The 15,524-nt window shown below is 46.2% G+C and overlaps 1 protein-coding gene across 1 annotated transcript in view; it reads right to left on the bottom strand.

Moving 5' to 3' along the window:
* The window catches only part of LOC144763841 (mitochondrial amidoxime-reducing component 1-like), a 278,087-nt gene that overhangs the window by 118,039 nt on the left and 144,524 nt on the right, over positions 1-15,524 (bottom strand). Inside the window, exons 3-4 of the mRNA XM_078649812.1 lie at positions 14,351-14,516; positions 1,880-2,020 (exon numbers count right to left, since the gene is read on the bottom strand). Of these exons, the coding sequence (XP_078505938.1) occupies positions 1,880-2,020; positions 14,351-14,516 (307 nt within the window). The remainder of the gene's footprint in view (positions 1-1,879; positions 2,021-14,350; positions 14,517-15,524) is intronic.

The raw sequence follows: 15,524 nt of genomic DNA, 5'->3' as shown, positions 1-15,524 counted from the left end.
TAATCAATCAAACTGATCGGCCTGTAGTTAGTAGGTAGAAGGGGGCAAGCTTTTTTGTACATTGGGACAATTTCTGCCCCACGCCAAGTATTGGGGGGATCCATGCCATTCAAAATGGCATTAAATAGTGTCCACAGATATGGTCCCCAGATTGTTGGTTCCTCCTGAAATAAGTCCCCTGGTAAATTATCTAAGCCTGGTGCTTTATTGCTAGGGAGCCTATTTATAGCATTTGCCACATCAGATAAAGTAATCTCCCCTGTCGCCCACTGACAAGACTCGGTGGTTACTTTCCGAGGTACAGCAGCTTCAGTTACATTTTCATAACTGGTTTAAAGAGTAAGAAAATGTTTCTCCCACAATTCAGAGGCAATATTTGGCTCAATTGCTGGTTTCCCTTGAATGTCACCCGAGCTCACAATGGCCCAAAGGGACTTCATGTCCCTTGTTCGATAGTGCAAGTTTAAGATAGTCCTATCTCCCCACTTCCCAATTTTTGCTCTCCTGCTGTATGGTCTCTTTGTACAGTGCCCGGGTTAGTTTACTACATGGCTTATCCTTTGCCTTCACAGCGACCTGCTTGGCTGTACAGCATTTGGAATTGAACCAGGTACATTTAAACTGAGTATTTTGCCTCCGGCGTGCTATTGGGAAGAATATATCTGCCAGTTTTGATGATAACTCTTGATGTATTTTGGCAATTTTCTAATTATCCAGCGTCGAGCCCTCTACAGATATTACCTCCCACATTTTTACCATAGATGGAATTATTAGTTTGTAAACTTGCCAACTTGTTGGATTTGCCCCCACCTAACTTTCCTTAACGAAGCTGCTGTTGCATTCCCCCCCCCCGCTGCAGGATGTCAAAGGGGCTTAAACCTCCAGGCACTATCCGGTGTCGTGGGTTGTTTGGAGCAAAGGAGCCTGGGTGATGGAGTCCAACTGACCAGCTGCTGCTGGCTCACTGCCTGGTTCTCTGCCCCCGCTGAAAAGCAGCTGTTGTGGAATTGCAGTGCCAAGACGGGAGCAGAGGAGCAGCGAGGTGCTGTAGCTGAAGATCGGGGCGGCCTGCAGGAAAGGTACGTTCATATTTTTATTATTTTATTTTATTGCCGCCCGACCACATCAGATTGGCAGCAGCTGTCGCTGAGTCACCGAGTTGCTTCTGGAGTGTTGTCTTTCATAGACTGTATGTTGTTATCAACAGCAAGTTTAAAATTCTACTAGGTGTTATTGGAATTGGCAATATGGCAATGGTTATGACTTCATGGACTTCTGAGGTGACATGTTAGTTGTAGCTATGTGGCCGGCATAATCAAATGAATAATGATGGCAAGAAAGATGAATAGAGCAAGACAGGTCAAGAGGGATTTGAAGCAGATGGCTAATGCTGATTTATGTGTTTTGAGTTGGTGGCATTGATATTCAGGGTGACAATAGTTTGGTGGTTGGTCAGTGAATATTTAGCAGCAAGTATCAGTTAATCAAATATTGGTGATGTGATGTTGTTGATTCATTTCTCTGTAATAGGTAGAATATATAGGTAACAAAAATAGCAGCATACAGCAAACAACCAAAAACTCAAAGGACACAAAAATAATGGAACATTGATCGATTTTGGCATTCTGTGATTCACAGTTTTTTTTCCTCCCGGAGAGAAAAACAAGCCAATACAAACTGTTGAGAGTAAAGTTTTCATGCCGCAACAATAGCATTGCATGCAGCTTTTGTTATTCTCTTTGGAGTCTACTTTCAACTTCACTCACATGGTCAGCTGAGCGAGGAATGATCCATAGATCTCCACTGGTGAGAAATATGTAGGAGAAATACTGAAGTTAATGAACAAATCAAGTCTACTATGCTCCATTGTTACACTTACCTCCTCGAAAGCGGTACAGCCAGAGACTACAACACATGGTCTGAAATTTTGAATTTTTACTTTCTTGTCCAGCCTTGTGTTCAGATCATCCAGTGAAGCTTCAGAAATTATCAGGAGAGGTGCGTGGTCAGCATAAGCAATCTAAGGAGGACATTTCAAACGAATTGCAGCAGAAAACATGAGAAATTGTTTTATATTTCATGAATTAAACATATGATACAAACCATATTCATATTTAAAATCTACCCATGAATGAGCACTAAGGAGTTATTCAGAGTTTGACAGACAGGGTACTCCACCACAAATGTTTCGGAATACCCACTCTATTAACAATGGGGCATATCGTCATGTTTTCACCAAGGGTTACCCCGTTGCCTCTGCTGCCGGAAGCCTTAGACTAACAGCCCTATGAAGTTTGGGCCTTCAGTCTAAGTACCCCAAACCATGCTCCCTATTTAGACCAGATATTCTGACATACATTTTTCCTGATTTTGTTAGAGTGGTCCCTACAATGGTGGGGAGCACACTGTGTTTTTTAAATACACCTCACACACCAAAAGGACCCTTGGTGTCATGCCTCATCATTGGGGTCTTCGCACCTCTCTACGGGATGCGGCGTGCTGCTAACTGGCGACTACGATGGAGCACTTTTAGTGGCATCGACATCAATTCACTCTTAATATGGCACCACTTTTGGCATAGGTTCCCACCAGCACAACTATAAATAAGCCCATTACTCTTTTGCCCGGTGCTCCACATACTTCAGCGGGGAAATGCCAGAAGCTGAAGGTCGCGATGGCTCATAAAAGTCTGATATGCCATCATCAAGCTTCATCTGAATCTATTGCTTTTAGAGCCAACATATCCAAGCATGACAATGCTGTATTCCATAGTCTATGGACTTGCTCCACCACTAAGACAGATTTGTTTCTTTGCACTGGTCCAAGGATTTATCATCAGACTTAATTACTTTTTTTGATTCTCAGATTCCACCAGAGGGGCAAGGTTGGAAGATGTAGATGGGCAAGGACCCACGAGGCCAGAAACCTTTACCATAAGTTTTGCAAAACCAGTTTTCAGCTTTCACCTGCTTTATTTGCCTGTGGCCTATACATCCTCCCTCAGGAAACCTCAGTGCCTTTTATCACTCTTTCACAAGTGAAGAAATTGACAAAGTCACACTTATAATCTCTCCTGCAGCTCCGCGGTCCTGGGGCCTACTTCTAGGCACCAGGCCTCTCATCAGCCAGGGCTCTGCAGGATCCAGATTTCAGTTGTCAGCTGTCTCTCTGTAGCAGTACTCTTTATTCCAGCTTCCAAGCAGAGTGAATTTCTTGAAAGAGGTTTCCCTCCCATGTTGCGGAGCCAGTCTTTTCCTGTGCTCTAGCTAGTCTTTAGAAAATTCCAATACCCAATCATGATATTGTTCTCACATAATTCCCAGCTACTTTTTCTACACTTCTTCTCTTAGTTAACTGCATACCTTTCCAGAGTCCCCCAACCAAGATGGCACCTGCCTTCCTGCACAAGAACGAGCTCTGGCATTTTACCCAGTTACTCCTCTACCTCTGTAGAGATGAGGATCCTTCTGCTTTGTTGGAAATGTTTTCCTTCAAGGTGCGGATGGAGCCACATAGTCTAGAGTGGCTCTGGTGATAAACCATAGCATTTGCTGGCGGCCCCATTTGACATTTCCAAGTCAAAGGAAGAACTTTGAAAGCTGCCCTTTGCTTGGCCAGCTAATCGTGACCCCCCTCCCAAATGGCTGGTCCTTACTACGTAACTGCCTGCTAACCACACTCCTGACTTCCTGCTGCCAGAGGCTAAGTCATTGTCTTCCAGGAGAGGGGTCACTAGCAGGCCAGCAAAATATATGTACTGCACCTCTACAGTTGGGCTTAGAGGCAAGCCAGTTTATAAACCAGTTTACTTACTGGCAGAACAATCCATACCTTCTTAAGTGTGATTTTCCATTAAAGTTGTCAAATAAGTACTTTCACCTTTAAATAGGAACTTTAAACTCAGAGAAGAATGACTTTTAGTCCACACTGTAGCATTTTCCAATTACATCGATGTGAAGTAATGAGTTTACTCATTGCTAGGCCCCTTCCTAGAAAATACAGAACATTCCCAATGCGTACAACGCCACATGTTTATATTTTAAGAAACCAGCACTATATCCATACAAGGAACACTTTAGGACTGACTTAACTAATATAATAAGTTATTTTCTACATGACCAAATGCTTTTCTCTGCCATGTGCCCTTGGTAGCGCCTTTAAACTGCAGTCCAGCCAGGGCACAATGGTATTCTCTGAAACCATACACTTTTGTCACATGGATGGACTAACTATACACTGCAGCCCATATATGGCATTTAACTTTCATATCACTGGTTCCTCAGCATTTCCCGGGAAGTAAAGAATTCAACCATAATAAAGATAATGACTACAACAGTGTTAGGGGAAAGATCCTACTCCCAACCCGTCCACCACTTGTGTTGATAATTCAGCCGACATTTTCACTACTGGATAACCCCTAACAGCCACTGGGTCTTTCAACGCTGGATAGTAAAAAGGGTGGAGAATTTAATGGTCTCTCTGTCGCAATAACAGCAGGAGAGAGCTAAATCATAAATCCGGTATTTGTAAAGCACAAACTACTCAGCATTACGGGTCTCAAGGCGCTGGGGGCCATCGTGGAAATGAAGCGGACTTTTGCTCAGAGTCACATGGTGGTGAGCTGATCTGCCACCAGAGCCTGGGATCGAACCGTGAGCCCAGGACTTCAAAGTCAGCTGCCCTGGCCGCCGCACCACACCTCTCCACAGAGCTGGCTAGATATCAAGATTTATGAGATTACCCCTGGGCAAAGAGAAATAGGGCTTGCTCTTTGTAAATATGTTTTTACCAATGAGCACTGAGAGAAGACTGGTATTACCAGTTGCTTTCTAGTGTCCCGTGCATGTATAGTTTCTGCCCTGAGGAAGACCTTCACTAATAACATACCTAGGCCCCACAATAACGTCGAAACTCGTCAGCATACAAAATAAAGTGGCTAAGAGACAGCCATTTTACATCAAAGAAGGAAGTAATCCATACAATAAGGCATAGAGAGCATTCATAACTCTAGGACTATTTGAATGGCCTCTGACCACTAAAGGGCCTTGCAGTATTTCTGTGATTGCAGCACCGAGGGTCAAAAAAAGTCCCCCAGGGGGAGGAGCTACGCTAGCAACCAAGATGGCCGCGTAAGCTCCCGGCTCCGCCGACCTCCGCCAGCAGCTCGAATATCCTGCCTTCAATCCAGACTTCACACCTGATCCCCTTGTTTATGAAGTTTTGCTGCTTCTACCGGTGCAATCCCGAGTTTTCTACCTCATCGGTCGACGAAGATATGCCGTGTCTCCATTTTCGGCCTAACATCGTGTGGAAGCCGGGACCTCGATTTCTAACCTATCCGGTCTGGAAGTGATCAACAACGGCTGTGATGACCTGAACTGAGCCCGGTCTCCCGAAGTGTGCCGTGAATTGCTGCTTTTTGGGGACGGTCCTGTGATCGATCTACACCGAGGACACACCAACGTGTTCCACCGGATGCCGTGGTGGGGGTCTGGTGCCCGAAGACCTTGCTGACCTCCCGGGGCCGACGGGACGGGGCCCTCGCTGACGGCAAAGGTGTGTTCTGCTATACGAGGAGCGCCCACTGTTTGACATTTGACTTGCGTGGCCTGTTACCCCGGAGTAGCCGGCCTCCGGGGTTCAAATCCGGCTCTGCCGCCTACTGAGAGGGGACAGAGCGGATGGAAGGCACGCCATCGCTGCGGGCCGTCATGGCCGCCATTGAGGCGCTCCATTTACGTACTAGCGCTGTGTTCCGGACACTGATCGTGAAAGTGGACGGTATCCTGGAACCGGAGGTCGACCCTCTGCTGAGTTCTCCGCGGGCTGTAGTGCCAGCGGGGCATCGAATGTCTGGACTCGAGGTCCCTGTGCCGATACCGGCTTTCCTGAGCCCTGGTGGTTCCGAATCACCGACCCTCAAGCCTGTGTTTAATGCCAGCGTCTCCTGTTCGATTCGGTTTCCTCATGCTACATCTATGGACGCTCTCCAGTGTGATAACAAGTTCCTCAGTGACTTTTTGGGACATGTGCTGTTCCTGGAGGCATTTCATTGTCTTATTCGTGAACATTTATCCTGTACTCGACTCTACTGCATTGCCGAGAACTCTCATGGACGCTTTGCCTTTTTTCTCAAGATGGCGGCTCGAGGGAAGGAGACTCTTAAGGAAGATCGTACTGGCCAGGGCTGAATTTTACTGCTTCGATCCAATATTATAGTTTTCAGCAATGCCGGGGTTGTGCCTATCGTGTAACGGGAGTTGGGTGGCCATTGACTATACTCCCCCGACTGGTTTGAATATTTTGCTGAAATGTTGGCTTTATTGCGTCTGGGGTGGTCGCTGTTGGCGGGGGCACGGGAGACCGGGAGTGTGTTTGGTTTCTCCTCCTCCACTTTTTCTCTCTTTCCCTTCTTTTAGGGTAGCTCTTGGGCAACAGACACGCTGCTAGTGGGTTAGGCCGTAGCCATTGCAGGGGTGTAGGGTGGGGGGTTAGGGGAGGGGTTTTTTGTTTTTCCTTTGTTTTGTTCTATGGCCCTTTTGTCTTTCCTTTTTTCCTTTTACGAGAAGTGGGCTGTTTATTCTTCACGGATCCTTTCTTGCCCGGGTGTCTATATTAGCCTTAATTATCCTGTATCGTTGCGTATGGGGAAGGATGTAGCGGGGTTGTTTTCGATCGTATCTTAGACTGTTTATTTCTCCTAATTGTTGTGTATAGTCGTGATTCAACGTGGGTTCCTTATGATGATTCCTGTATGCATAATCCCCCGCCTGTCTCTTTCCCGCATTGTATTGTTTGACGCCTGATGTTTGTAATGCCTACTCTTGTCTTACTGTTAAAATAAAAAAATATATATAAAAAAAAAAAAAGGTCCCCCAGCCTAGTGAAACATGTAGCCATCCTTAGGTTACACCGTTAGACACTTCTTGATGTACACTTCTTTATAATATACCGTACCTGTGACTATAGATGTCAGACACTTATAATAAATGTTATGTTATTTTGTAGCAATGTTGGCTTTTGTGTATATGTTTTTTTCTATTGTGCTGTCTGAAATCTGTACAAAATTTGTATGATTTACTTATTGCACAATATTGAATGTATAACGGGTACAAATATTGAAAAATATATTCCATATATAGACATCTTGTCTTCCTCATTTTTTAATGAAAGGTGAAAATGTATCCAACATGTGAACGTCAGGTAACCAAGCCATCAAGGAAAAAGTTCAGTAAATAACAGAAGTCATAAATGAAAATTTCAGATTCATATACATTTTGTATCTTTTTGTAAAATATCTAATCAGATTTATACTTTTTTTGTTTAAATTGATATCAAGAACGGCAGGCCTGGACGCCTGGATGTTGCAGGTTCGGTGTAGCGGCAGATCAGTCGATGTCCTATCTGGCTACAGAAGGGGCACAGCGACATGTGTCCAGAGCAGAACATAGATGAGCTAGTGTAGACACAGATCCCTCAGCCGAAGGCAGCTGCTGGAAAGACCTTAACCTCATCACTGGAGTACAATAAAATCACAAAGTCATTCAGGATAAACCTCCTCTCAATCCAAGGGGCTACCTGTATGTGCCTTTTAGAAGAGCACTGAGCATTGTCGGAAGGCTGGTAAGAGGTCCTTTTGTAGGTCTCGGCCTAGCGTACACTGCGCAGCAGTGTCGAGCAGCCGAGATTTAATGTTTTCCTAGAGTGGGGCTTGAACCCGCCCCTCTTCTCCATTGGCTGGCTTCCTAAGCGGAGGCCAGCCATTGGAGGAGAGGGGCTTCACTCCGTTCAAGTCCCGTCTTTTTGGGATAGAGGGGTGTGTTTTGGCTGTTCTTTCTCTCCCTGACGTCATCGTGAGAGAGCATCCCCTCATCACGCTGCCTGCACGCCCAAGTCAGTTCTCTGATTGGTGTTCCTTATTAACCAATCAGAGGGCCGACTTCGGCGTGCAGGCAGCGTGAGCAGACACATTGCGAAAATGGCGGCGCTTCCCGCCGCCGGAAGAAGTCGAGAAGTTGCCGAGTCCTCCGGTGAATGCTCGCTTTTCTTGCCTGTCTTCCCTGATTGTGCCTGTGTTCTTGCCCCCCCTCGCTGGTTGTGCTTGCTCTCCTGCCCCCTCCTCGTTGCTTGTGCTTGCTCTCCTACCCCCTCGTTGCTTGTGCTTGCTCTCCTGCCCCCTTGCTTGTTGTGCTTGCTCTCCTGCCCCCCTCGTTGGTTGTGCTTGCTCTCCTGCCCCCACCGCGGGTTGTGCTTGCTCTCCTGCCCCCCCACTCGCTTGTTGTGCTTGCTCTCCTGCCACCCCTCATTGGTTGTGCTTGCTCTCCTGCCCCCTCCCCTCGCTGGTTGTGCTTGCTCTCCTGCCCCCCCTCGCTTGTTGTGCTTGCTCTCCTGCCCCCCCTCGCTGGTTGTGCTTGCTCTCCTGCCCACCCTCGCTGGTTGTGCTTGCTCTCCTGCCCACCCTCGCTGGTTGTGCTTGCTCTCCTGCCCCCCCCCTCGCTGGTTGTGCTTGCTCTCCTGCCCGCCTCGCTTGTTGTGCTTGCTCTCCTGCCACCCCCTCGCTGGTTGTGCTTGTTCTCCTGCCCCCCCCTTGCTGGTTGTGCTTGCTCTCCTGCCCCCCCTCGTTGGTTGCGCTTGCTCTCCTGCCCCCCCTCGTTGGTTGCGCTTGCTCTCCTGCCCCCCCTCGTTGGTTGCGCTTGCTCTCCTGCCCTCCCTCGTTGGTTGTGCTTGCTCTGCTGCCGCCCCCCCCTCGCTGGTTGTGCTTGCTCTCCTGCCCCCCCTCGCTGGTTGTGCTTGCTCTCCTGCCCCCCCTCATTGGTTGTGCTTGCTCTCCTGCCCCCCTCACTGGTTGTGCTTGCTCTCCTGCCCCCCCTCGCTGGTTGTGCTTGCTCTCCTGCTCCCCCCTCACTGGTTGTGCTTGCTCTCCTGCCCCCCCTCGCTGGTTGTGCTTGCTCTCCTGCCCCCCCTTCGCTTGCTGTGATTGCTCTCCTGCCCCCCTCGTTGGTTGTGCTTGCTCTCCTGCCCCCCCTCGATGGTTGTGCTTGCTCTCCTGCCCCCCCTCGCTTGTTGTGCTAGCTCTCCTGCCCCCCCCCCTCGTTGGTTGTGCTTGCTCTCCTGCCCCCCCTCGTTGGTTGTGCTTGCTATCCTGCCCCCCCTCGTTGTTTGTGCTTGCTCTCCTGCCTCCCCTCGTTGCTCGTGCTTGCTGTCCTGCCCCCTCGTTGCTTGTGCTTGTTCTCCTGCCCCCTAGTTGGTTGTGCTTGCTGTCATGCCCCCTCATTCGTGGTGCTTGCTCTCCTGCCCTGCTATTGGCATTGTAAATGACAATGCCATTTATTTATGTTTTAAAAACAAAAACATAAATAAAAATAATGTCATGAGCAATGCCAATAGCTCTAACTGTAAGAATGCCGAGACCATTGCATTGTAAATGCTTGTTCTTTCTAGGGAGGACTAAAACAATCATCCAGTGATCACTGAGAAGCAACGAAAAGACTGTTGTACGCCTGTCAGAAAATCCCCAAATCCCATCCTCTTCTTAAACTGGTAGAATGATGTCATCCACACCCCTGAGTTTGGAAATCAATGGTGGCCCATTGTCTGCCCTCTTTCCCAAATTATGAGAAGACCTAATTGTAGAACAAGGGCATATGTGAGGCTTACCTAGGGCTCAAACTAGCTTTGAGCTGCAGATTAAAGTAAAAAGGCAGTCCCTCACATTTAACCCTGGATGGCTGCTGGACTTTCATACCATTAGGGGGCAATTAAAACGCTGACCATCCCCAGCGGGCCCATTGCTGAACAGGTGTATCACCATAAGCTCCCTAGCTTTCCTGGGATAAGGGGGACTAGAGCCTTGAACTTTCTAGCCTGGCCCTAGGGTAAGGGAGAAACCAATCTCATCAGGTAGGAGGCCAGTCATGTGGTCATAAGTAGAAATATTTGTTTATATGATGACCAACTGGCCTTGACGAGGTGCAGGGTTGTGGCTGTGCTCTCAAGGGCTTTATCTCCGCTTTTTTGGCTTTAAAAGCCAAAGAAGCGGAAATACAAATATCGCCCTATCAACAACAGGGTGCTTACATGCAAAATCGCATGTTCGCACCCTTTTTCGCTACGCTGCCCTTTTCATCTCTAATGAGATGCAAAGTGGGCTTTCCAGAGAAAAATAATAGGACAAATGTCACTAAGTGACATTTCTCCTATTATCAAGCTTCACGCTAACCCTGTTAGAGACAAAAAAAGCAGCACTCACCGCGGTGAACGCTGCTTTTTTTATGTCTGCTAATTTTTTGATTTAGCCATGTAATCCAATGGGAGGTGGATTACATGGCTAAATCCACCATGGGCTATCAACAAGGATATCCCAATCCTTGTAGTTTTATCGCTGAATTAGCAGCGATAACCTCCCAAAATGCAGCGATCGCTCGATTTTTTATCGCCTAGGCGGTTAGCGCTGCTAATAACGCGATAACCAGGCGATATTATCCAGCGATAGCGGGCATTAAAAAAATTAAAGCTAAGCGCCCTTAGCGTTAATTTTCCCTGTTCCTTGTTAATATGCCCCTTGGTTTTCCCAGTAGTTCTCTTATGGCCCACAGACTTGAGGAGAGTGGGGAAGGGAGAGAACAGTCACAGGTATCTCTGAGCCACACATGGACTAATGCACAGGGCAGGTTAGCATGGAGCTTAAACAAGCATGCCACAGACTCTAAACTAACCAAGTAAAGACATTCTGCAATAAAACCAAAGGCACAGGTAAACATTCAACGCTGGGTTTAAAATCATAAACTGCAACACTGTCAGGTCACCACCCATCTCTGGTGAATGTGCCCCAGTGTTAATAAATATGGGCACCTTCAACATGCCTTGTAGGTCTGGTCAAGGTTCCCTTTGACTGTTTGCTGTACTGACTGGGCCCCCAATTTGATTCCACCCCAGGAGATCTCTATGTGGCTCTCTGGCAAGTAGCTATTGTCGCCTGTAATATTGGTGGTCTCTTCAGTATGCCTCGGAGGCCATTTGGGAGCAAGTGGAAGCATTTGATGCATTGCTGGCCATCTTAGCCCTTTTGACTTTCATGCAGCTCACATGAGGTCAGCACACTGGATAAGGCAGGTCCTGCAATTACATGCTGCAATAACATGTGTTAGGGCCACCCACTATGTAACTTGGGAGGAGCAGCAGGGATGCATTGACCAGTTCTGTGCTAGTGAAGGAGGAGCTCTACCCATGCAGAACAGGAGGCAGATGGCAGGGAACATGACAAGGCAGTAGGATGGGTGGCTAAAACTACCAATGTATGGCCTAAACTCAGTTAAGATGCTAATCCTAGCACCTATGCTGACTGATAGTCAACACACTATGGAAAGATGATGTTGGACATCTATGGCCACATGCACGAAGCATTTTTGTGGTCAGAAACAGCCTGATCAGTCCATCTCCAACCGCAAAAATGCTTTTAAGTATGTACAAAGCACAAATTGCAATTCGGTAGCAGGTTACCAAATTGCAATTTATGTTAGCAATTCAGTATTTGAAAGGGGCATATTTAGAGTGTCCACTTTCAAATACGGAATCTGAATGGGAGGTAATAAAGTTTTCATAACGAATTGTGGATGCAAAACATTTGAACTTTGGGTCTAAGCAATCGTTTGCGATTAGCAAATAGCACTTTTTTGCGATTCACTATTTGGTAATCGTAAACACCTAAGTACAATGTGTGTTTTATACATTGTGTGATTCCCGTGGGTTGTAAATAGACCTACCTGATGAATATTAATGAGGTATTTCTTGGTTTGCGACCCATTGGAAATCGTAAAAATCCCAGGGATGGTGGCCTGCAGGGGTCAGCAGAGAACCATGTCTGTGACTGCTTTTCAATAAAGCCATTTTTTTTAAATGTAGGCCCTATTTCCGCAAAGAAAAACGGGATTCGTTTAAAAAAGATTTGAGTGGGCAGTGATTCGTGGGACCACTGCCACTCTCTAATCTTTTTCTGAAAACATTCACAAAGGGAAAAGGGTCCCTTGGGGCCCCCTTCCCATTTTCAAATGGGTTACCACCAACTTGAAGTTGGTTGTAAATTACAAATGTTTTGCAACCGCATTTCAGTCGCAAAACATTCATACATTCCACTGCGATTCGTTATTTGGAAGAGATGCCATCAACATGCCACTTCCCAATACCGAATCGCATACACAAATAGTGATTCAATAGCAGGTTCTGAAATGCAATTCACATAACTTAACATGTGTCTTTGTAAAGTGCACGTTCACCCAAGGGTATCTTGGCACGGAGTAACAGATGTTTATTGGTACCCGACTCAATAGTACTCATTTTATCGCCCTCTTAAGGATGAAAGGCTGAGTTGACCAGCCAGGATTTGAATATGTGGCCATGAGGTCGAACCCAGGCCCCTACAGTGGAAGCATTAGTCAACTAAGCCACCAGAATCAGCTCTAACTGAGCTATTGTACATTTAAAAATGCCTTTTTGTGTTTGCAAACGGCCCAATTCTGCAAATTGGGCATTTGCAAATGTAAAAAAGTTTTTTACATCTGGCCCTTTACCACCAACTCAAAGTTGGAGTTAATCCATTTGAAAATGAGAATCGGAAACAAATATTTTTTAAGAGCAGGCAGTGATCGTTTTTGTTTTTGTTTTTGAAATGCATCCCCTTTTCCTTGAAAGAAAAGTGGCTGCATTTAATAAAAAAAAAAAAATAGCGGGCGTTGTAAAGGGTGGGCGGGGCTGCGTCAGCCGATGGCCGATGGCAGCACTAGGGAGGTAGTGCTCCCGTCGGCCAACGGCCGACAGCAGCACGGAACGGGTTAAAGCAATCATAGACATGACTCCAGCACACCACCATACCTGTAATTTTTGCAATTCCTAATGGGTCGCAAACTTAAACCTACCTCATTAATATTCATCAGGTAGGTCTATTTGCGACTCACCGGGAATCACAAAAAGTGTAAAACACACTTTAGTACATTAGTGTTTGTTGTTACTAAACAGCAAATCGCAAAACAATTGCTATCTGGTAATCACAAACAGTAATGTTAGTACACCTGGCCCTTGGTCGACTGGTAAAAAAGGGGAGGGAATTACATTTATAGGACCAAACTATTCATAAAATGCGTTTATAAGATTTAGGACATTTGAGAAATGTAGGCTACGCATATGTACCATTAACCATTTTTGAGAGTGTTCTTAGCACAGTTCCTGGTCAGAATGTGGGAATTCAGGTAACTGCAGGAAGAGTGTTCAGTAGCACAACATAACAAGCGACAATAAGAAACATGCAGCATATTTATTTCCCCTTCCTGGACTTGCGGCAACCCTAGAACATTGAGACACGCTATCGCAAGTTACCAGGGCTACACTTCACAAAGGGTTTTATCTGCACAACTGTGGATGAAATACATTTGCAGCCTAGGGATCACATTTTCAACAAAGTTTGAAATATATTTAACCGTATTAAATATTGCAAACCTATGCTATTTTCCTCCACTTACATTTGTGGAGTCATTTTTTGTAATAGCAAAATCAAATGGCCAGATTCACAAAATTAGGTGAGAAATCCGACGGCTCATGCCTTCGAGATTATTGTCTATCGTGAAGTTATCCAAGGATTCCGTACTCCTCATGGTGATCTGCAATAGATGTAGATTCCCAGGAGTACTTCTAGAATTGCTAGCGAATTACTAATTACTCACATTTTAACATGCGTAAACAGCACAAGTGTACATTTCCACATGCATGAATGTGCCGCATAAGGTTCATCCATGGGTGGAAATAGTTTTCCCCGTTGAGCAATCCTTTCCCTAATTTTGCGGATGCTTTTTCCCTGTTTCTACTACAGCTCAGCATTTACTCCGGTCCTTGCCCCAGGAGTAAATCTCCAATCATATCCAGTGTGAGAATGTGCCTGCCAAAGTTTTTTTAATACCCACACACTATACTATACTGACGTTGAGAACAGATTTGCTGACGTTCACAGGTATAATGTATTGGTGTTTTTTTACACATGGATACATTTACATTTTGTGAATAGCAAACAAGAGTTTACATTGGTAAATAAAGAAATGTATCCACCCATGGTCAATCACATAGACAAACACAGTGATTTATTATATTGCTAGGAACAGCACTCCAGAGGCTGGGCCCTATATTGTGGCTGGCTAAGAACACATAATGGATTGAGGGGCTACTGACAACATGGGGACAAGAAGGGTATACCATGGTGATTACAACACAATGACTAACTTTTCAATCTCTGGACAATCTAACCAGATTGGAGGAAGCAACCACCAAATACTTATCACAATCTATGTCTTAAAAATCAAGGCATTACCTGATCATTTCGATGGTAGAGGGCAAACTCTTCTTTTGAGTTTCTCAGCTTCATGTGATTCTCAAAATGCACCAATCTATAGGGCTCTGCTCCTTGCACAAAGGCATTAATCCAGCTGGCGGTCTCATCTCCACAGTCTTTACCATGCACATTATGGCCATGCACCCTGAAAGAATTAATTAGCATAGATGTGTGAATTTAGAGTTTGAGGAAACAGGCATTAGATGCTTGTGTCAAATGTATGTGTATGCTTAGTACACTCAAAAGGAACTGACATTTTGCAACAGTGACTATATTACATCTGACAAAAATCTTTGTTCACTTCATCCAACATGTCCAATACTTACCCACCGAGAGGGGAGTGTCCATCCTGATGACAGTTGTGCTCAATTGAATCTCCAACCACCAATCAAGGGGGTGGGGCACAGTCCCATTGCAAAGCAGCTCACTGGCTGAACAGGACACCAATCTGCAGTGTTGGTGTGTAGGGATTCCAGAGCCAGGAAAGGTTCTCCAAGAAGAAGTATAGGCAAGGGCATGAGACGAGATAGTAAGCCATGACTGACTCCAAGGGCCATATTACATAAAGTGCCGAGGGGCGCAGCGGGCGTTAGTGCCTGCTTTGCACACTTGAGGCACTTTGGTATTACATAAGGGGCCGCAGACGCTTGTGGGGCCCCTTTTGTAAACGCAATGGCGCTGGTGCACATAAAGCGCCAGCACTATCTTCGAGGCGACATTCCCTCATTTGCCTGGGGGTGTGCCCCATGCAAATGGAGGAGTCCCTTTGCCTGTGTGCCCGTGCCGTATTTCCGACGAGGCAAAAGAGCCCTCAGGAGGCGCACTGATAGTGCTCCACCAAAAAGATGGCGCAATGTCAAAGCGCTCCCTGAGAGCAGCCATCTGGAGGGGTGAACGGGGTCCTATGGATCCCCAGACATCCCCTTGCAGGCGGGTACTGACTTCTCTCACCTGCAAGGGGATCTCTCTTCCCCTTTAAAAGTGCAGCCAGGTTGCAGCCTGCACAGTGAAATACAGAACGGCTTCAGAGCAGCCGCTCCGTATTTCACATGAATACGCTGCCCCCAATGCAGCACGAGTTCGCTTCAAATTAGATATTTGTCATGCCCTAAATTTCTTTGGACATTGAAAGTCCCAGGTATGAAGTGTCACA

This window comes from Lissotriton helveticus, chromosome 6 (assembly GCF_964261635.1).
Source record: "Lissotriton helveticus chromosome 6, aLisHel1.1, whole genome shotgun sequence".
NCBI classification, from domain to species: Eukaryota; Metazoa; Chordata; class Amphibia; order Caudata; family Salamandridae; genus Lissotriton; species Lissotriton helveticus.
Note: the sequence above shows the minus strand (reverse complement) of the source record. Positions and strands in the feature narration are given on the sequence as shown.